Genomic DNA, 22560 nt, shown 5'->3' with positions numbered 1-22560 from the left:
AGAGCCACAATGACTAGAAGGCAATTGTCAAGCAGATTACCGGGTTTTCATTCCATATAATGAAAGTTTTATTTAGTTTCATTTACTTGTGAGACAGAGTACAAGTTCAATAGAGAGTTATATATAAATTAACTTCAAGAGGACAAATCTCATGGTGGGGAGGGATAAAAATGAAAAAATTATCAGAAATGAAGGAAGGAGAGAAGCTACAATAAGAAAGGCTCAAAGGGTTTGAAGTAGTTTCAAGGTCTCATCGATATGCTTTTCGGGTTGGAACTGATTATTGTAGATGAGCTGAACCACTCCCTTCTTGTCAAGAACATAAGTTTGTCTCCCGGGCAATGTTCCAAACAGATCTGCCGGCACTCCCCAATCTTTCCTCACCTTGTTTCCGTCATCGCTCAGCAATGTGAATGGAAGTCTGTATTTCTTTGCAAATGCCTACATTAATTCATTTACAAACACTAGTTAACTACAAGCATTTTTGGCCACAGCTACCAGTTAACTCCGAAACTACTGAAAACTATGGGAATTTTTCCCTTGAGAGAACGAGGAAACATCGATTCAAGACCAATTATTTTTGTATTACCTTGTGTGATGATGGGTCATCACCACTAATGCCCACAACCTGGGCTCCTGCTTTCTTGAATTTCTCATAAGAGTCCCTGAAAGCACATGCCTGCCAAGGCCACATCAATTGTTAGTTTTCCATTCCCTGAAACCCATGACGGTTCTAATACCAATTCTTGGATTGGGTTTTAACCATTTCATGTAAAAACCAATTAGTGTCCAACGAGGATAGGGTCAAAACTTTTATTCGAGCACCTTCATTTAGGTGACCCATCCCCAAACTTGAAACCTAGTTACTATCCACCCTACAAGGATAAATTCTTATGGAAGGGATAGTCCATCATATCAAGCATCCATTGGCTGAAGTAGCAATGGATTTGAACTAATTCACACTCTGTTTAACACATAAACACAATTGTGATAGTAAATTTGTACTAAAAATCTCTTCTTAAATCTAAATTTCTTTTTCCCATCCTGTAAAATTGTCTTCCCAAAACGGCCATGACTTTCACCAATTAAATCCAGTCTAGGTCTACAGTTGAGTACCTGCCCTAACTTCTTGATGTCAATGCACTCCAGAAGAAGGTCAAACACTCTTCCCATGAATTAGTCCCAATTGTTGGACCAACTATGGCAGGTGGGACATTTTAGTCATTATATTTGCATAATTGCCATGCTGTTTTTTCAGAGAATGTTTGAACTGAAGTTTAATTTCTTTTTCCTTAAAAAAGGAAATCCTCATTGGCTTGTCCTCCCCACTTGTTTTGACAATAAAGTATGTGATACCTGTTTGGTGCATCCTGGAGTTTCATCAGCAGGGTAGAAATAGACCACCACAGGCTTCCCTTTGAACTTGGAGAGGCTCACGGTCTTCCCATCCTGGTCTTTCAAAGTGAAGGGTGGGGGCACTTGGCCTTTGGAAACCTGAAATTAAGAGAAAACACCAAAGAAAAAACACAACCAACTATACATCACCACACCCACATAAAATGTTAGCTAGTTATAAAACCTAAAGATCTTCAAGTTTAAGCAATGTACCTTAGCAAAAATGGAAGCCTTCTTTGGAGAGGAAGAAGAAGGAAGTGGAAGAGAGGGCGAAGAAGAGAAGGTGAGACCATAAAATTGAGAATGTGATGATTTGGAGACAAGTGGAAGGGAGTGGAGAGATGGGGTTTTGGGAATTTGAGTGGAGAGGAGAGAGGGAAGAGAATGCTTGGGGAGGAAGAGGGAAGCCATTAAGAGTGAGGAAGGTAAAGTACCTGTAAAAAAATGGTTGCTTGGGTAGTGTTTGGAGTGGAAGCTTAGCGGGGGGGTTTGGAGGGGGAGATGGGGATAGATAGAATGAGATTGCCTTTTTGGCGTGGCGGAATGCTGACCTCATTCTCCTATCGCCTAGTACGGGGTTTAACCGCTTCTGGTGTTTCATGGTGAACCTCAGGACCATTACTCTCTTTATCAAGTCTCACCCATGGGCCATGACGGCATGACCCACCACCATATAGTCCATACAATAATGCAAATTTCATGAAAGATATGTTATTTATCAACCAAATTATGGTGGATTGAAAAATATTGGGTAATTTTAAATAGTGTAGATGTATAAAGTTGGAGTTACTTCAGGAGAGATAAAATAAGAATTCTTTGTTTGGACATACAACATTAATACATCTTAATCTGTCTGTGGCACAAGAAAAATTCAATACATCTAAAAGAAATAATTAAAAATAAAACGATTATAACTCATTTTGAATAGGCTATTATTGTTTCTAAAAAAATCCATATTTTTAAAACCCTTGGGGAGGGGAGGTATATGTAATTTAGATGAAAATCATTAATTCTTTTTTTATTTTTCTTTTTGTAATTTTCGCTTAGCAGAAAACCCTAGCTTTTCCTGACCCATCACTTACCGTCTTCGCCGTTCAACGAAGGTGAAGGGGTTGTTGAAGCATTGAGGCTTTGAATTTCTTCTGTGGATTGTGTCTGAAGCTTTGAATAATGGACGGATTGCAGCAACTGCTTCGTAAGGCTTCCAGAGACTATCAATCCGCCTCCAGATCTTTATCTGAGAGTGGAGGAGGAGGAGGAGGAGGAGGAGGAGTTTCTGCTTTGTCTTCTGAACAGTCTGGGGTTTTGGTTACCAGAGCTCCCAGGTACTTCCTTGTGCCTCTCTTTTCTCTTCTTTATAATGTTTCTACTGTTACATTTTGGGATTCTTGAGTTCTCGACGAAAATTTGATACTGTTTTTGAGATTCTTGTGTTTGAAACCGTGATCTTTAATGTTTTGAGTCCGGATACTTCTTGTAGTCTTGTAGATGTAACTTGCAATTTGCCGATTATGAGCAATGCTAAGTGCAATCTTTTCATTATTTTCTCGAGAAAGTGACTTGCTTTCACTTCTTGCATTTTAATTCTTTCTGTCGAGTGATCATAGTGTATAATTCTTGGCACAGAATTTTAGAGGGAGGAAGGGATTTAGTTTAATAGGTGGAATTCGACTTGGCTGCTATAGTTTTTAACATATATAGCTCAACTCAACTAACAATTTCTTATGCAAATTGGCTTCTACTACATGAAATTCTTGTCTTGTTTTTATGGTGTGGCAAGATAGTTCGTTCTCTGTTTGTTATTTTCTTTTTTAACTGCAGAGGAAGGGATTTAGTTTAATAGGTGGAATTCGACTTGGCTGCTATAGTTTTTAACATATATAGCTCAACTCAACTAACAATTTCTTATGCAAATTGGCATCTACTACATGAAATTCTTGTCTTGTTTTTATGGTGTGGCAAGAGAGTTCGTTCTCTGTTTGTTATTTTCTTTTTTAACTGCAGAGGAAATAGGTGGATGTCTGAAAATAATGCTACAAGAGTTGGCAACTAATGGAAATGGCACAAGAGTCCAGGGAGAGTAGTTTTTTTCTTGGGGTGTTCATGAATAAATGTTTAAGATGGTTGTAACCTTTTAGTCATTCTTGGCGCAGCGAGTACTGCAAGAGTGGGGCCTTCCTCAGGGTCTCCAGGTTTGGGGCTTCAGCCGCTAAGAATGCTGCTCCAAGATGGGAGGTTGGTGGATCTTGCGGCAAGTGCAACAACAGATTCTTTGGGAAAGGATTTGGATGCCAGGACTGCAGAGTTGGAGGCCGGTAAATCTTTGGAGACATGTAGCGTTTCAGATGAGGAGAACCCTGACTCTTTTAGTGTCTCCAAAAAGTTTGTTATGTTCAGTAGCTTTTTGTGCAGTGGAGGGGTCTGAGAAGCAAATCCCTTATGAGAAAATGGGAGTCAAGAAAAGGTCATGGGGTTAAGGTCGTAGGGGGAAAGAAGAATTCGTTGTTGGTTACTTGTTTGGTGAGAGATCTCCGTGAACTTGATTGCCTGGTCAATTTTAATCGCTTGGCTCTCTCAGCCAGGGGAAGAGGCAGTGGGGTCTCAGTGTCTCCTTCTGTACGAGGTTGATTTCTTGGTTTCCAGCTGGGTTGAGGGGGTTGGAATTCTGGGGGTTTATGGGGATCTTTGCTAGGCTTCTGGGATCATTTTTGATTTGGATAGTGCTTTTAGCATTGGGTGGTTTTAGGGGGTAGGTCTTTTCCCTCTTCTCTCTTTCTAGCCTTATGGCCTATATTTTATACTCCGTATGTATGTTGCCATGCCTTTGTGCTAGCGCTTTTTAATGTATTCTTTCTTTTTACTCATCAAAAAAAAAAAAAAACTTTTAGTCATTCTGACAATGTTACAACTGTTCCTAATCAGTGATCATTCTAAATTTATAGTGAAGGTGCCTGTGTGGAGTTTCTATAATGACATTTGTCCTATTTTGCCATATTCTGTTCATTTTTCATATTAAGCAATTTGAGAATGTTGCAACTCTCAGGTTTTTACCTTTGGGTCAAGTTTGTTCTTCACAATGTTCCCTTCATGTTGTCTTGCATGAATCATAATACACCATAAATGTTAAGAGACAAGGTGATTAAAGACTTTGTGGCTTTTTCCCTTGACTTATGTGTCTTTGGTATTGCCTTTGTACTCTTGTGTGCTTTTAGCACTTTTTAATACATTCTCTTACTTACCAAAAAAAAATGTGTCTTTGGTATTGCCTTTAGTTTTGGTAGTCATATCCATGCTTGGGTACCATTGCTGCAGTGTGTTTTTGTTTCTCTTAACTCTGTTGTTCAGTATAATGCTGTTTCTTTGGTGATAAGAGTTTTGGCTTTGATTTGATTCTCCTATTTGCAAATGATTTTAGTGCAATATGGTGATATACATTTGCTATTTGTGGGTTTTGGCATGGCTTTACACCTTTTGTTTCACAAATCTTCATTTATACGCATATCTTGGCTTTATGCATCAATTGTAACCTGCTTCACTATGGTTGTTTTGATTTCTTGCACTGAGGTTCTGTATGCAATTTCATCTCCATGTTTTATTGACAGTCTGAAATAAGTTCTCTCTTTCTAAAATTGAATTGGCAACACTACCTTCTTGGGATTTCTTTTCAACATCAATAACTGGGCTATGCCGTGTTGACATGATTTCAATCTCCATGTCTGCATGTCGGATGTATTGGATGCATTGTTGATGTCAATCTGGGGACCTTTGCGTTTATTAATTTATTTTTTCTTTGAATTGATATTGGAGGTTAGGGTGTGGTGACAACCATAGTGTTAGTGTTATTTGATATGTGTTTGCTTTGATCAATGGGCCTTAAGAAGGTATGGAATTGTGAAATGCTCAAAATTTGATTGGAAATGACTTTCCAGAGCTATTTGTTTGCTTCAATGTTTTTTACTTGAAACATCTAGGAAGCTGGAATGGTATCGGTTGGCATATTTTGAGTTCATTCAAATGAACATGTAAACTGATTACGAACATGCTAGGAGAATTCAGCTTCAGATGATATTTCAGAAACTGTGTTATTTGAGCAGAACCTAATTAACAGTGTGAAAAAATGTGATCTTCAAATCATAGTGTTTAGTGAAAACGAGCCCATGCCAACCTATCAGACAAAATAAATAAAAAAAATCAGTCATACCAAATTGTGTATGTTTAAGAAAAACTATTACGTAATACGTATTGCCACAGGGTTGTACTAAAATAAATCTCATAGTGGAGTTACCACTCATGAGGAGAGGAATAACCAAATGGGGCCTCCTGATAAATTGCCATCCACTTCTGCTTTTGTATTCTTGTTATTTTCATCTTTGGAAGGTAATGGTAGAAAAAGTGTGTTTTCACCATCGATGTGTTTATTACTTACAAATGAACTGCTGTTACTGTATGTCCAATTGCAGGCAGGCGGTATCATTATGGACGTGTTCAAAGCTTTGTGCAGTTTTCTTCGTTGCTGGAGTTGTTGTTGGTTATACGCTGAAGAGACGTGTTCGTCGCTGGGCCTCCAAGCTTCTCAGAAGATTGAAGGATGACTGATGTGCTTGATCCTCCGATTCTTATATGCCAGTTGCATTGTCATCATCTATATCATCTTGATGTTATCAATAGGAATTGTTCCATGATTGTAGCTGCAGCCAGTAGAGATACACTAATCATCAGTAAAACATTTTTGGATGGTGGTTTGCAGTATGGAGAAGTTCCTGGCACCCAAACATGCAATGGGGTTCACCTCATTGATTGAAATTTTTGTTCTCACATTTAATACTGTTCATTCTGCATGAATGGTTCTGTTTCAAGGTATTGGTGAATCAATAGAATCTTGTAAAGTATCCTTTGGCTTGATGGGGATTGAAAATTTTGCTGCTATGAATGGATTTTTGAAATGGAAAATTCATTCAAGTGAGGGGGAATCATCTCCCTGACCCAATTTGCACTTTGGTTTCCATTATCCACTTGCATTTGTTATGGTCTTTGGGTTGAGTTGCAATAGCTTTTGGTTATCTTACAACTGTTGAGTTAATCCATATTTTCTCTTTGATGGGTAATGGCTGTTGCTCACTTGAAAATAGGTCTTTACAACGGGAAAGGACATAGGGCATATGTGTACGATGTGCATGAGCAAAATTGAAACAAATTCCTCTCTCAATACTTGAAAGATTGTATTTCTTGCTTGTTTATTAGCATGGAAAATCTCTTCTTGCACTAGCTGTTCTTTCTAATTATTCATCTGTTAGATTCTGTGTTTATTGATTCTTAAGGCACGTAAGAAAAGTCAACACAAGGCATGTTTGGTGTTTTAGATGATGGGCAGACGTGGGTAGATGTATGTTTACAAGTCTATTGTCAAAGGTTGTTACAAACTATGTCATGGTGGTTGGGAATCTTTAAATTTTTATTCTATATTTTATATAGATCTCTACTGTATTGACCATCACATATGAATAGTATATAAGTTGCATTTACACTTTGCTGAGTGATTATCATGGAGTTACATGTGTATATATTTCCTCAGGATCATTTGAATAATTACAAAAATAAGAACCTGATATTTTAATCAGTGTCGTGTCTTGTCTCAGAAATACTCCTTGTGGAACTCGAAGCGGGTTGATGTCTTATGAGTGAGCTCCTGTGATAGCTTCTTTAGATCCTTTGCCAACACTGGCATCCCACAATAGAACACCCCTGCAATTTGTCAATCCATCCTCTAGTTAGACCTTCTCTTAATTTCTTAAAGACTGTTCATGTGCTCAACAATCTGGCTCTCTAATAGATCACTAATCATTTTATCACAATGAAGTGCTAAGTCAATTCATTTATGATTTGTAGCCAGCATAGACTAAGTCAAGTTTGGTGATCTGCCTTTATCTAAATCTTCTGATTCTTGTGGACGACTACTAATATGCAGTGTTTTTGTCATGATTCAATTTCTTAATCAGGTGATATGATGGTTAACAATGAGACCAGGGCCTGTTTCTCTAACGGTTCAACCTTGGATCCAGGTAGATAAACAATATCACTCATTAGTCGTTACACATGCTAATTTCACTGTAATTAATAGTTCTGCATTTTGTATATATTAATTATTACCTACTGTGGCATTTGGATGCTTTGAAGCTATTTTTGTGAACACTTCCTTCCAATTTGGCCTTGCAAAGTGTGTCCTTACCTGCAACAAATTAACATGTCAATTATTACTTGAGGAACAAATAGGTAGTAGCAATGTTAAAAACCATTTCCATTGAATGAAGAGGTAATGGAAGGTCATACTCGGGTGCCTGATAGGATGTCGACACCATGTTTCGCATGCTTGATAGCTTGGACCATGGTGAGCAGGGTTGATCTTGCATCACCCTCTTCATAGACACTTGTAAGGTAATTGTGCATCTCAATCTGGCCCTGTTTTAGAGTAAATTGAGGAGAATGAGGGTTAATATGGTCACTGGCAGCCCTTTCATAGTGATAACAATTAATAATTCACAAGGCATTACTTTGAGATCCATTTCTGCTACTTCATTCATTACTCCTTTAAACCAGTCGAATGACCCATGTTCTCTGGTAACCCAGTAGAAATGAGCACTTGTAGTCCTCTGTGATTTCTTCTTTCCACCCAGTGTACCCAGTGTTGAGTTTGAAGATGTAAAACTATTCAGACTATCCTCTGATCTGCTGATGTCTGTGGTTGAGTCCTAGATCAGCAGAGCACAACAAAGATCAATGAATAAGAAATAAATTGGAAGTGTTAACCAGTTTAAAAAATACAGAAAGAGTCAGTCCAGATTATGAAATGTACTGTTTGCTCTTCTGTTCTTGTATTGTTCAAAAGATCTCTGAGGATGCTTATAAAAGGTGTAGCTCCAATTCCCAGTCCTACAAGGAGTAAGACATCGTAATTTAGGTAGTCCTGTGCTGGAGCTCCATAGGGACCATCAACCAGCAATCTGGGGAGACTGCATGGAGGTTTTATGCTGAGTAAATATCATTATATATGATGAAAAGAGTAATCTGAACCTAAAGTTAAAGAGGGTAAAGTTGTTTTGAGGTTAATTACCCTCTCTGATCAATGTGCCCAAGTTGATTGAACTTGGCTCTTCCAATCACAGACCGTGAATTATTACTCTCAGTGAATACTCTCTTCAGTTCTTGGGTCCAGTCTCCCACTGTCCGTATGTGAACACTGAGGTGGTCATCTCCTGGAGCAGAAGTAATGGTGAATGGATGCCTGGAGATGAAAGGAATGGTTCAGTGCTCGAAGCGCAATGACATTTCATAAAAATAGAGAAAAAAAAAGCGCTGGAATCCTAGGAGGATGGCACTCACCATTCAAATGACGAGATTGCTGGGCATTGTAGAAATATATATTGCCCGCTTTTGTACTTAAATCCATTTGGCTTGGACATGATTAGGCTGAGGACAGCTCCTGGTAGTACTGAAACCTGTAGATTCCAAGGTGGTCTGGTAAAACTTCTTCTACTAGAGCAACATTGCAGTTCTTCCCATAACTAGGATTGTTGTTGCATCTTCAATCCATTTAGATCCTTGTATTTGCTTTTGTTTCTACTAATTTATGTATTTCAAAATCAATTCTTAAAAATTGGTTTCTAGAAAAAAATAGTTTTTAAAAATAATTCTTAAAAACAAATTTCTCTTTGTAAAGTTAAATGTGAAAAACAGTTTTTTTTTTTTTTTTTTTACTTACTTTCAACTAAGGTACCATAGTTCATTCAAGTTCTTATTTTTTTTCATATTTTTAGTTATTGCCCATAATCCTCTGCTGTAAACACTCAAATTTATTCTAAAACGAAGTCTCTAAATAACTGCCTTTTATGAAAAGTATGTCAAATGTGTCTTCTAGTTAAAAAATTATTTTTTACTTTCTAAAACAAAAAACTTTTTTCAAGAACACTTTGCGAAGAAAACCTTCATGCCTTTTTCAAAATGGCATTGAACTCAAATTTATGCCCAACTTCAACAAATAAATGAAAGGGAAAAAAAGAAGATTGATATAGATAAGACAGTTAATTACCTTCAATATTTTAACAGAATAATGCTCTGATCTACATGTTCTAAGGCTCCGCTCAGCTACATAAAGCAAGAATGGAACAGAGATGTACATCCATGTCTGCAAAATCCCCAAAGTATCTTTACCAACATTGAGTTAAACTAATCAAACCTCAATTCAGTTAATCCAGTTTAATACTGTTGGCTACTACTCAGCCCATGATTATTTATTTCATGCATGAATGCTTTGATAGTTCTTACCGTTTTCTCGTACCACTGGTGGACCAAGAACACGAAGGTCCCATGGACCAGTAACAAAATGTAGACGACACCAAGAAGATGATGAGAATACCAGAATGCATTAAAGCCAGTCAGTCGGTTGAAGGGTGCTGACAGCCTCACCACATTTTTCCGGAAGCGGTGTGTGGCTAACGTGAACGAGATGGCCATTAAAATCACCATGGAAATCCCCGTCACTCCTTCCACACCCCCCAAAAGGTCTCTGTAAGTGGGCTTTTTGTGATTGAAATCAGAGGATATAAGATCAAATTTTTCTTGGGATGAGTTCACCAGACGAGGAAAATCACAAGCCAGGTGGGTCCCCGCATGTACCAGGACTCCAATGGCTATAGCACATGCAATTATCTGTGTAAATTGAGCAAAAAGAAAAGAAAACCAAATCAGAAAATGCAGGAATTTTTTCCTCAAAAACGTTTTAAAATCTCTTTTACCTTGTGAAAATTGATGTTATCGTCGAAGGGAATGAACAGCCTAGCTCTAGTGGAACGAAGCCAGGTCAACATGTTTCGACAAACTGGCAAGAGGATGAGGGCCATGTTGAGCTTTAGAGTCTCGGCCGCCCCTTTGGCAGCGGCCAAGCAATAACCCATGACTTGGAATGCTGCCCTGTTCCTGTATTGGTTCAATTTCCAAGCAAAGAGCCCGCCCATCGCCATCACCCACAACAATATGATCCAAGTCCTTTGCCAGTTCTCTATGAGGACACACCTGACTGTAAAACTGACCCTACGCATCACGTTCTTGGGCCTAAAGGGGCTTACATTCTGACTCCATGCTACAGTACTGGCGGTGCTCAGCTCTCTGCTGTAGTTCATGTAGGTGTCTCTTTGTAGAAGGAGCGTTTCCAGCTGCCATAGCTGAATAAAGTGCAATTTTGTGTGAATTAATTAATTAGATACTATCCAATGATGTGTTGCTGGAATTTGGATTTCCTTCTTTGCCGGCAGCATTCCCTCCAATTTAAAGATTGAAAATTTTGATTGTTTTTTTTATGAACGGGGTTAAAGATTTGATTGTTACCTCGATGTACCCAAGATTTTCAGGGTCTAATTCTTCCATTATCAGGGAGGCGTACTCTGCAGCTTGTTCTTTCAACTTGGACAGCTTGTTTGCAGAAGCACTTAGCATTATGAGCTGCAGACAGTAAAGAAAGAAATTAATGAAGCTGAGTGCCTGTCAGCAAATTAATGACATATCAAGATTGAAATGGTGGCCGTTCATTTATGGTGAATAAAATTCTCCAGGGACGCCATTAAATGATTGAGTTTGTAGCTAGAAAACATAGCCTTCATTCAAGGGTGTCCAGCCCAGAGAGAATAATGGCTTTGAAACAAATTGATTAATCTTACCTCCTGCACTTCCTTCCTGGTGATTCTTCCATCAGCGTTGCTATCAGCCCTGAAAAAGAACATATGAATTAATGAAGGTATAATTTTTGTGTTGGGAGGAAGAAGAGAAGGGGCGTAATACATGTCGAAGAATATCTGAAGACGGGCGTCGAAGCTTTGGTCTGAAATCTGTAACCAGAAGTCGCGAAGCTCTTCTTTGGTAATCCTTCCCATCTTTTGTCGTCTCCTTCTGGCCAATGCATCAAAGATCCCAACTGCGAACTCCTTGGAGTCGACCATTCCTGAACATGAATAAACAACAGTACTACTTGGCTATCACAGATCAATTTATGATCAGGAGGCTGCATTAATTCAAAGAATTTGGCGCCTTATCACCGCTGCTGATGCCTACATCTGTAGGCGGTGATAAGAGGCTCTACCGTGGGTTGCAGCTGCATAGCCTGCTTTTGCACCTTACCTATGCATTCGCCGAAGTCTTCTCTGGAGAGCAAGCCGTCCTTGGCCAGAGACTTGAACCTTGACTCTACCTTCTTCCAGAGCTCGTCCGCGTCTGATGCTCCCGTGGTTTTTCTGATGAATCTCAATCCTTTGAGAGCTTGCTGAGCGCTGGATCTCGTCCGTTGAAGCTTGGCGGTGATTTTCCGAGCGTCACGGGCGGAGATTGTAGGGTCCTCGGCCTCCGACGACGCCCGCGACGATGTCGACCTCAGCCACGAGAATTTCCGGCAGAGTTTCGAAGTCGCCGACAGGCTCCTCCCTAGGAAACCGGTGGCTGCTTCGTCTCCGGAAGGGTTCGCTGTCGCAGTCGGTGTAACGCTGCAGAGGACAATGGAGTCGTCTTCCAGCTCCAATGTCACTTCAACTAAATCTTGCCGGTGGTTTGGTCTGAGGTCGTTGAGGAAGATAGGCAGCATTGCTCCCCCGACGGCATAGTCGCCGGAATCCACCAGTTCCTCCGGGAAATCGTACGTGCGGCTATAATTCGACCTCTTGGAACTGCTTCCAGGCGACGGCGTCCTCATCTTCCAGGTGAATTCTCTCCTCTTCTACAGTATGGTTCAGTTTTTTCCACTTTCTTTATTACTTTTTTTATTTCCTTTTTTCTTTTTCTGGGTTTTCTCCAAAAACAACAAAGATGGCGCCTGGTTTATTCACACGCTTCGACTGGACGATCTTAAAACAAACGCCTCCCAACCAATCACCACTCACGATTTCAACGCTTGCGCCCAGTCGTGCTTAGAGTAGTTGAGATTTTGATCTAAAAAACACTTCTCCATAAACATTCCAAGAAACTTAAACAATTCACACAACTCCTATTCATTCTTTTATCTTTTCTTACAACGCTCTCTCCCTCCCTCTACTTCCACCGCTGAGAAAGGCTCCAGAGCCTTGCTTCTCTCCCCAGAAACCACGGCAAGGATCACCCCACGCAGTAGGAGAAGGCACAGCCGTCGTTGTTTGTGGAACGTTTTTCTCGTTTGGCTGTCCCGGGAAATTTAGAAAAAGAGAGGCAGCCAACAGAGTGGTGTTTTCTTCTTTCCTTTCTTTCTTATAAAATATAATAATGGACAACAGCTAGTTTATGTTTTTTATATGGTGAGGTCAAAACTCTCTGCCTCCCGCCCTCCCTTTTAAGTTTCTTGGATCGCACTGCTTCACTAACTGCATGCGGTACATGCAGTAAAACATTCTATATTAAACTCAAATTTAGACAAATTAGGTTCAAATAATAAAAAGTTGAGAATGGGTTAATTTTCCAAATAAATTACGTGGTCAATGACCCACTTTATCTGAGAAGCCTAGTTCTGAGGCTTAGGCCACAAAGGATACCAAACCAATCATTAATTTATATTTAATATTTATTTGTCCAGCCTTCATGTTGCGTTCGTGTGTTCCACTCCGGTGGGGTGCCCATGCCCATAGATTTGGCTCCCTTCCAGCTCCTAGGAGGACACTACAGAGTCTTTCTTACATGATTTTACTCATATACCCCTTGGCACTTAGGTCACCCCAGACGTTAGCAAGCAAGCCAGCACATAACCAGCATTTTCATGTTAAATTCGCCCATCTTTTTATTTTTTAAATTAGGGTTAATTTCTAGGATTTGATTCAATGCACTTGCCAATAAATTTAAAATTTCAGCATACACCTCCTTTATTTTGACTAAAGATAAATAAAAATAAAAATAAAAAATAATACAAAAGACATTTAATAAAATTAACTAGATTTATTTAATCGAAATTGGATGATGAATGAAATTAACCCCTTTAAATTATATAAAAATATTAAAACCATAAAATTTATACTTTACAGCTATATATTAAAAATAAAAACAATTATAATTTTTTAATTAAATAAAATAATTGAAATTCATATTTAAGAAAACACATCATACTTTCTATTTCATTAAAAATAGATAAAATCATATTAGACGAATTATGAAACATAAATAATCTCATTACATTGCACAAAAATAAAAAAGATGATGGAACCAAACTCAAATCTTTAATCTTTATTTTTTATTTTTTCTAATACGTATAATTAGATTAACAAAAAATTATATTCAAATACTCTTAAATGTAATATTTAAAACTATATTGAACTAAATTATTGAATATTTTTAGTTGAACAAAAAAACTATGAATAAAAACACAATGCAAATCATATTAAAATAAGGTGAATTTTTGTCCCAACTATGTGGTCAAAAGACTCAAAACTATCATAGTAATAATAAAATAAATAAATAAATAAAAGAGATTGATGGCCTTGTAGAGTAATGTGGATGTACATAGGTGCAGTACAAATGGCAGTAAAGCCCCTGCAATGGGGATGTACGATTATGCGTCAAGGAGCATTCTCAGTTGGTTTTGCCAATTTTTGACTTCCAATCATTCTTTTTAAGGTTAAGGGTTGATGTCCTTGTCCAGTTGTCCCCCTGCCATCCTTAGCCACTAAGACTCCTACAAAAGTTCTAATTCAATTACATTTTTTTTTTATTTCTTAATAATATTAAATAAATTCAAGGATATAAACTCCTAATATTTTTAAAATTAGTGTTCAAAAAAATAAGTTTTAAAAAAAATTAGCAAATTTCTTTTTGATTTTCCTTTTATGAAAAATATTTTAAATTAAAGGTTATGTTTGTCGTTGAAAAACCAATTAGTGTCTATATCACTATCATTTGGATGACTCATCTTAAGTTTAAAAATAGTATTATTGCACTCAAATATCCTTTAATCACCCAAACCTATGACTTTAACTTTGACATCAATTCCAATATTAGACTTTGATCATCTCATCTGAAAATCAATTAATGTCCAATAAAAATAAATTAAATTTTTTATGACATTTTCAATGTAATTATTATTCGGATGATATTGCAATTTGCACCCAACCCGAACAACATCATTTAAGAGAAAACATGTTATGGGTTTTTGCAAATGTGTGTAAACTTGCAAAATGGTTTTGCAGTAAAGGATGTTTAAAATCTTGGCAAATATGGTAATAGAAGATATGTGATAATGACGGGCAGGAGCAGAAGTAAAATGAGTCGGTGCACATTAAGAAATGGTTTGTTTGTTTGGGTAGGAATCTTTCTTAATTGAGTACAATTTTTCCAGCTCTCACTTGTAGCAGTTGGGATGTAAGACTCACATTTTGGCACCAAATCCCGGTTCAGCCTCCCTCCTAATTATATACTCCCATCATCACTATTATCATTATTATTCTTATTCCTATTCTCATTCTTATTGCAAAATTATAATTATGTCTCCTGATTAAGTTTGACTCTAAAATAACAAATATTCCCTGCAAGCTCTTTAAGCCATGAGAGGTATACATTCTTCCTTGATGTGCGGTTCTCAATTTTTAGTTTATTAAAAAAAATCATAATTTTGATGATAATGAGAGAAGAATGGATTGTCTATTCTTATTCTGACTTATTTGGTAACAGACAGTTTTGGAATGATTTTAGATTAAAAATAAAATTTTAAGAATATTGTTTTTTAAAATAAATTTAAGATATTATCATATGTTTTGTGTAAAGTGTTTTTATAATATCTTTAAGAAAAATAAATTGAAAATTTTTGTTTTATGCATTTGATTTTGATTCTAAAAAATAATTAATAATTGTTAAAAAAAAAAACTATTTTTAAGATTACTAAACAATCTCTAAATTTGAAATTCTTAAGAAAAAAAACTTCCCATGATCATGTGTTAATATATATCTCAATCAAGAGTAGGAATCAATGATTTAATAAAATTTATATCTCAATCAAGACTAAGAATGAATGATTTAATCATGTTCAAAAGAATAATGGGTAGAGAGAGAGTAATAAAAGAGTTTAATTTTGTGGGTGGACATGGGTTCTATCTTCTACGTGGCATAAAATAGAAGTTACCAACTCCCAAAGACTTCTTATGATTCCTGAAAGCCACAGCCGACGAGTTCTTGTCTTTTACATAATGCAGGCCAGCGCTAATTTCAAACAGACTGAGATTTTGATTCCTAGACGTGCATCGCTTTGCCACTTCTTACATCCTTTTTTTGTTTTCTTTCTTCATTTCTGGTTCAGGGTCATTCCTATTCCTATTGATTTTTTTTTTTATCAATTTTCGATTTACATTTTTTTCTATACTTTTAATTTAAATTTAGAGTTTGGTATGACACTCATTTTCAATCTTCTAGCATTTTCCATCCTAACCCTTTTTCTCTTGAATTGAGGAAGCAAAAGGGAACGGGAAGTACAATTGAAAACCCAGTTTCAAACTAATTTAAAAAGTAAAAAATAAAAAATAGTTACTTCCACCGTTAGTCTTACAAGGTGTCCATAACCTACGCAACCTACATTTAGTTTGAAAGGGCCATTTTAGGCCCAAATTCCAGGCCTATGGCTTATAGGGAGTACAATTGCGGATGTACTGAACACTGTACTCAAGCTGTACTGTGTGGGCATTGATTTCTTAAGCAAGATTATGGTCATGTAGGTGGAACCTGCACATCAACCATGGCATCATGAAGAGGGATTTTGTTCTCTAGAATCGACCCTCATTTGATTGATGGGTGATAGTCCCACACCCAGGGTCACGCATAATCCAAGCAACTTTATCTAATGAGACAAGACACAATCTAACACAAGAGCCAAGCCAGGTGTTCGGTTGATTCTTCTCAACCAAGCAAAATTAAAACTGGCAGTTGTCAAACCTGCTATTTCTAGTCGCTTCTTACCTCAACATTTCTTCCCTTGTTTTTAATCCCCAATTCCCAGAGAGCGAAGCAATCCTGAAATTTCCACTCGTTTTGTTCCTGCTCTACCAACCATCGACTGGACGCTATATGACCTTTCAGCTCACCTAGCTCAACTGTTCTTAAGAGTTTAAACACCACCTTTTTCTTACCTTAATCCAAGGTAACTTATCCAGAGTCCAGACAAAACTTCTAGATATGAGAAGGCCAACAGACATGAAGTTGGTGGGTACAAAGAAAAAGACAATGTTGGTCTCCATATAACCAGGAAATTACAGGATGAAACGGAATAAGAAACATGAGTAACAAAGCAATATGAATTTTGATCTGCAAAGTGGATGTCATTCCTGGATTATTCAACTACATGTGGAGCAATAATCATTATGCAAAAAATAAATGACTAGGAGCAGATACCCTTACATCCGTTAAAATACAGGACTGCTACAAAACTGGGATGAAAGCATCCTTTAAACTCGGAGAACACTTTGATGGTGTTGTTGTGTTAGTGTGGTTTTGGAATAAATCCGTCAACTGCAAAGTTGCGAGTGGCAGCAGGAAGAGCTAAGCGCATTCCATCGAGTTCAGGTGATGCAATCACTTGACAACCCAGACGCGACCTGCAAAGCCCCAAAAATAGAACTCCATTTAGTTTTGAATATTGAGTAAGAATTCGTTTCAGGTTCATGGTAACAAAGACCCACGTTTCTGTAAGCCCAAAAGCCAGATCCAACATGTCATTTTCCTCATCAGTTGGGTCTTCCAATTTATTGTAGTATTCCATGTCCTACACCGAGACTCAACAGTTAGGCTCCACATACTTCAGTTCAATGATCTCCTGGAAGAACAAGAAATCCACATCCAGAAGAACATTCATTTAATACATAACTTGACAATAACGTACCATCACAATCACATGACATGTGGAACAGGCAAGTGAACCTTCACATGCTCCTGATATCCCATTAAAATCAGATCAGTACATGAGTAATCAATTTATTTACTGCTACTGAATCAGACAGACGCATAAAGCTGTGCCATGAGAAGAAAAGGCCACATCTTATGATTAAAAACAACTACAATTGCAAATATGCATCTTTTGGAAGAAGTCGTCTATGCTAGTTGCAAACATGCATCTATTTATGAGAACAACCATGTGATGAAAGTATCCAAATTTCACAACATGGATTTCAGAAATGCTGTGCATCATGCTAAGAATAATAATTATAAAAAAAACAAAATGAGGTCAAGGAAAATGTGCAAGATACGATAAAAAATGCATCAAAATACACACCTTCAAGTTCTATATCATTTTCATGAGCAGCTTCTAACATAGACATTCCAATGGGGACCCTAATGTGATGTTCCTCTCCATCCTTATCAACAAATGACACAGATATCCTGCACAATTAAATATATGAATGAGAAGAAACACCAGGGTAATCTACATGCAGAAATGAGTTAAGAGGAAATGTAGAACCATGATGTGTAACTAAGATTGCAAGTTGTTCTTATAAGCAAATGACCATATAATATAAGAACATGAATATTCTCAATGGTTGGCAGTGCAATTCCAATTCTGGAACATCCCACTTAATTGTCCTTTTTCAGGATCACTAGGCACAATTCTATTGTTTTGTGATGTATAAGCTCATGCAATAAGCATGAATGCAATGTGAAGCCACAGAGCTTACGTTTCTTCCTCTTCATTCTCCTCCCCAGAATGGTTGTCAGCAGCTGTGGTGGAAAAAGTATTGTGCCTCTGAAAAATGGTATCTTGGAAAATCTTGGTCCCCGATTGTGGTTTGAACTGTTCCAAAAGAGCAAGGAAAACATAAATCTAGGAATATGCATATAGTGGATAAAGAAAAGATGATTCTAACTTGGGGTATAAGAACTACGCAAACGCACATGGAGAAACTTGACAAAGGAAAAGATATTGGCACAATTCAAGAGTACCCCATGCAATTCAAAGTTTATGACGAGTTACCTGGAATTTTTTATTATCATGGATTGTATCCACCCGCCTTCATTAATATAAATTATAACTCAAACCTATATAGTAACTCAGAGCCAGTTTGACAGCAGAAAAGAGATCTATAGATGTTTAGAATCATAAGAAACTTGGATCAGAATCAAGAGGCATGATGACAACTACTTTCCATACAAAAAATTCCTATATCTACAACCACAAAGTTTCATAAAAATCCTATTAACAGACAGTTTCTTCTTTCTTTTTTTCAACCAAGAGTTTAATTGCTGCATCTGGTGTGCTACTTCCCTTTTTTTTAAAAAAAATTGTACAACCTCTTATGGACTATAAGATCCAAGATGTCCAATATTGGCAATAGCAAGTTTAGGTTAATCAGGTGAAGTGACCATCCACAGGTTTCAGCCTTCCAACAAGACTTTCATTGTAGTTGAGTTCACACCTAGGTAAGCCCTAGAAAATAGAAATCTTGATGCTTGTCTGGATTTATATTCTTTGAAAACTTTGACGCACCACCATATAGCTTTTCTAAAGCATGATCATATAGGACTTTACTGCATATAGAAAAAAAACATTGCCATAAAGCAAGAAAGAATGCAAAAAATTAAGAATTATTCCTTGCAATTAGAAGAAAGAGCACTAACCAGAGGTTGTAAATAATGACCGTATGGTCTATACAAATGTCCCATTCTTGCAGCAGATTTATATTTTCCTGGAAAAAAAAAAAAAGAACCATCTGGGGTTTAAGAATCATCAGAAGTCATGTTGCCCATACCATACAAGAAGTGAACCCTAGCAAAAGGAAAACATGGAGCAAAGTGAAATTATCCTTGAATAGCCATTCATGTGACCTAAGTTTTTTAAGCAGCACCAACCAAAAGTAATTCAAGTTATTTGAAACAGCAAAAGAAGCATCATGGAGAATGTAACCTAAGCACCTATTTCCAACAAAGCAAGCTTGCTGTAGCTGCTTTTCTGTTGCCAATTGGAACTCTGTGTGCTTGGTGAAAGAGCTTAACAGTCACCTCTCCAAGGAGGGCACCTAAGGCAACCAGGCAAGTGGCAGGTTCACACGAATGAAGATTGAGTATTGCCGTAGTGTGCGTCTCTATCTGTCTGTGTTGGATATCACGTATTAGTGTGTGTCTCTGTGGTTCTATGCTACTATGATTGATATTTGGGATTAGCTGCTTCTTTCAGTCAGAGAATTAATGGTTCACAACTTCCTCAGATGAATGATGTATTTTCAGCAAGGCCATGCATTTAGAAATCCTAAGACGGTGTTTATTGATTCTTTAACCATATTTTCCAAGCGAGGATAATAAATCACTGCGAAATATGGTTCTTAAAAAGCAACAAAATAAGTAATAACCATATTTGACTAAGTGTGTTGAAACTCAAATAAGGAAACATAACAGCAAAGGATAAGGAAGAGCTTGGTGGTTGAAAATATTTCACTAAACCAGCTACTTCTTGGTGAAATCCACATAATAAGAACAATGAAATGTAAACATAAAATCAACTGCGAGATAAGCTTTAAACAGAGGCACACCTTTACAGAGCTCTTTGACCGTCCAAGCTCCAACTCGTGAAAGTCTAGAAGCGAACATAATTGCTTCAGCTCACTAAAACCTGATTCAAAAAATAAATAAACAAATGTTACATCAATGGAAAATATTGCTTCCACAGTTTGACTCAAATAAAGGGTATTCTTTGCGGGATATTATTAAAGCCTCAGGCATATCCCACCAATCCATCTTTGAAGGTGCAGAAAATTTCAGATTCACAAATTCACCTTTACAGAGCCTTAGCCATAGGCAATCAATGTTGAGGTATACATCAAAATTGATGATTCAACTCAGTAGTGAGATGAATATGCATCAGAATTCACAGCTTGAAAGGAGAGTAAGGCAACTAAGTGGAGCATGTCAAGAGGGGCAGTACTGAGAGAAGTATGATGAGAGGCAGTCAGAAAGGACTATTGAGGAGCTCTCTAAACTTTGCCTTAGTTTGCTAATCGTCTACGTTTCATGCTTGTTCTAAACCACTTAATAGCAAGAGGATTGGGAGGAGCTACTTAAGTTTTCATTCAATCTTCAAATGGTCTGGATTTAAACATATTTGCAAACGATTTTCCATGCCTCTTATTGCAATTTTCTAGACTATCCCTTACAACTCTAACTTAGGTCTCACTAGGCATACTGTTTGACTATAAAAAAAAAAAAACCTTTTAGATCACTAGAGGAGTTTTACAAGGTGTTTGATAGCATGCGAAAGCACTTTAATGCAAAATATGCTAACGGCTTTATAGTTTTCTTTCAATTGGATAGAAGTGAGATACTTTTGAAGGAGCGCCAAGATAGAGATCCCAATTTTTTAAAAGTATTAACACATAGTAAAAGAAATCTCTAAGATCATTTTTTTTTTAATAAAAATAAAAAAAATAAAAAAGAAAGAAAGAAAAGAAGCATTTTTATCTCTTTAAGCAATGATTAGATTCACTCTTATAATTATGTTGTAGGTTACATCCCAACTGAAGATTTAAGACTAATTTTGAATGCCGAGTTTGCTTGTTCAAGTCCTCAAATACTTAAAATTTGGATTTCAGGCATCAAGCATCTCTCTGAAGTACTCTACAACCCCACTCAAAACTCAAAACCCCAATGATCAACATGTTGCTTAGTTCTTGCCTACAGAGGTCTCATGCTCTTTTGATACATTAACCAAAAAAAAAAAAACACCTAACAAAAAGACAAAAGACACAAAACATATTAGCATATCACCCATCATTAAAAAAGGTAGAAGAAGAAGAAGATCCACAAATTCATTAATCACAAGTGCAGGGACACAGCCCAAGATGGGCCATATTGAGGAGAATGTGTCATTGCTAATGAGCAAAAGAACTACATAAACAAAGCTTGGAGAAGAAATCAGGCTCAAATAAAATGCTTACCATTCACTTTTTTTTTTTTCATAGGCAAATAGAAATTGTATGTTAAAGAGTGCCTGCCAAAAAAGGGGGCACAATCCATGCAGTCCCAGTACACTATGGCTTACTATTAACATGTTCACCTATGCAATTAGAATATAAAATGCCTTTTTACAAATTTACTAGAGGGTTTATACTAACCATAGAAACTCGTATTACATATTCACTTTAATATTAATGGAATGATGATTCTAAAACTTGTTCTAATGGAAAGTTGAAATTATTCAAAAATGTTTTGAGGTGTTGGACTTCCACTTGAAATGTAGTAAATGCTACAAAACATCTAAAACAGCTTAGTCGAACCCCTATCAGCATTTCTTATAGAATTGCTAACCTATGTGAGAAATAATTCTGAGCGACACTGCAAATGCTACCGAAGAGATCAAAGGAAACAAAAAGCGTAAAGACAATACATTTCCATTAATAATCAAATAAAGAATCTGCAACCATCAATTCCTTTTACACAGTATCTTTCATTGGAGAGAAAATGACACTAATCAGATTCGCGAATTAAGCTCGACAATCTCTCCCAACTCTCTATCTTACACTTGTTGGCCCATTAGAAACCCAACAATCCAACCATCCCCTAAGACCCTTTGAATTTTATTTCAGAGCTTCTATTTGGTAATTACATGTCCCCATGTCAAATTTGACAACATGGGTGGGAAATGAAAAACCAATTAAACCAGAAGGACAGTGGTAGCAAAAAAAACGGAGAGATCCAAATCAACCGACCTTGCTTTGATGCCAGAAAATTTGAGTCACTCCTTCGCCTTGGCTTTTCTCGCTCTCGGGATAACGCGGGGCCGGACGGAGAGCGTGTGAAAAAATAAATAAATAAATAAAAATTAGGGTTTAAGATTGAAGAGGAAGGAGCTAAAGCTTGATTAGACTCCGAGAATACCTAACGTAGAGAGACAATCAGTTCTTTGGATTTTGAATTTTCAGAAAATTAGGGTTTCCTGAAAATGAATATGAAGACGGGTGGGAAACGAATACGATACGGAGAAGCAATTTTGGAGGAGAACAGGGGCATTTTGGGTTTTCCATAGACTACATAAAATCCTGCTGAGTATCCAAACTTCTTCCAAGCAGGGCCTTTACAACTTCCTTTGCCCAAGCCAACCCGGCCCGGCCTCGTACATCCCGCGTATCAGCCCAATTCCCTCCTTATAGGCCCAAGAATACCGTGACTGAGAAAGCAACAAGATTGGACACGGAGAGCGTTGCATCATTT

The 22560-nt window shown here is 37.3% G+C and overlaps 4 protein-coding genes across 5 annotated transcripts; 1 reads left to right on the top strand and 3 right to left on the bottom strand.

The window, feature by feature from the left end:
- Nucleotides 1-14: 14 nt before the first annotated feature.
- LOC100250698 (peroxiredoxin Q) lies at nt 15-1858 on the bottom strand. The gene is made up of 4 exons (NM_001281040.1): nt 1609-1858; nt 1357-1494; nt 590-679; nt 15-441 (listed from the first exon to the last, which is right to left on the bottom strand). The coding sequence occupies exons 1-4, from the start codon at nt 1804-1806 to the stop codon at nt 223-225; spliced, it is 645 nt and encodes a 214-aa protein (NP_001267969.1). The 5' UTR covers nt 1807-1858; the 3' UTR covers nt 15-222.
- Nucleotides 1859-2058: 200 nt separating this feature from the next.
- On the top strand, nt 2059-6354 carry LOC100256162 (uncharacterized). Its single transcript, XM_002275853.5, has 2 exons — nt 2059-2720; nt 5856-6354. Exons 1-2 carry the CDS (start codon nt 2566-2568, stop codon nt 5989-5991), a joined length of 291 nt encoding a protein of 96 aa, XP_002275889.1. The 5' UTR covers nt 2059-2565; the 3' UTR covers nt 5992-6354.
- Nucleotides 6355-6828: 474 nt separating this feature from the next.
- On the bottom strand, nt 6829-12692 carry LOC100266386 (respiratory burst oxidase homolog protein E). 2 transcript variants are annotated; one of them, XM_002277504.4, is made up of 14 exons: nt 11560-12692; nt 11224-11383; nt 11103-11151; nt 10774-10887; nt 10185-10610; nt 9715-10098; nt 9479-9574; nt 8773-8888; nt 8504-8674; nt 8246-8402; nt 7944-8141; nt 7723-7851; nt 7543-7621; nt 6829-7137 (listed from the first exon to the last, which is right to left on the bottom strand). In XM_002277504.4, the coding sequence occupies exons 1-14, from the start codon at nt 12122-12124 to the stop codon at nt 7028-7030; spliced, it is 2754 nt and encodes a 917-aa protein (XP_002277540.1). In that variant the 5' UTR covers nt 12125-12692; the 3' UTR covers nt 6829-7027. The 2 variants fall into 2 exon arrangements, with proteins under 2 accessions (XP_002277540.1, XP_010656089.1); XM_010657787.3 differs by having other exon boundaries at nt 7547-7621.
- Nucleotides 12693-16667: 3975 nt separating this feature from the next.
- LOC100261247 (uncharacterized) lies at nt 16668-22392 on the bottom strand. The gene is made up of 8 exons (XM_002275629.4): nt 22059-22392; nt 19887-19966; nt 18979-19046; nt 18039-18154; nt 17639-17745; nt 17249-17298; nt 17049-17131; nt 16668-16964 (listed from the first exon to the last, which is right to left on the bottom strand). The coding sequence occupies exons 2-8, from the start codon at nt 19942-19944 to the stop codon at nt 16850-16852; spliced, it is 597 nt and encodes a 198-aa protein (XP_002275665.1). The 5' UTR covers nt 19945-19966; nt 22059-22392; the 3' UTR covers nt 16668-16849.
- Between the last annotated feature and the right edge of the window lie 168 nt (nt 22393-22560).

This window comes from Vitis vinifera, chromosome 11 (genome assembly GCF_030704535.1).
Source record: "Vitis vinifera cultivar Pinot Noir 40024 chromosome 11, ASM3070453v1".
Classification (NCBI taxonomy): Eukaryota; Viridiplantae; Streptophyta; class Magnoliopsida; order Vitales; family Vitaceae; genus Vitis; species Vitis vinifera.
The sequence above is the reverse complement of the archived record's forward strand: the minus strand, read 5'-3'. Positions and strand labels throughout refer to the sequence as shown.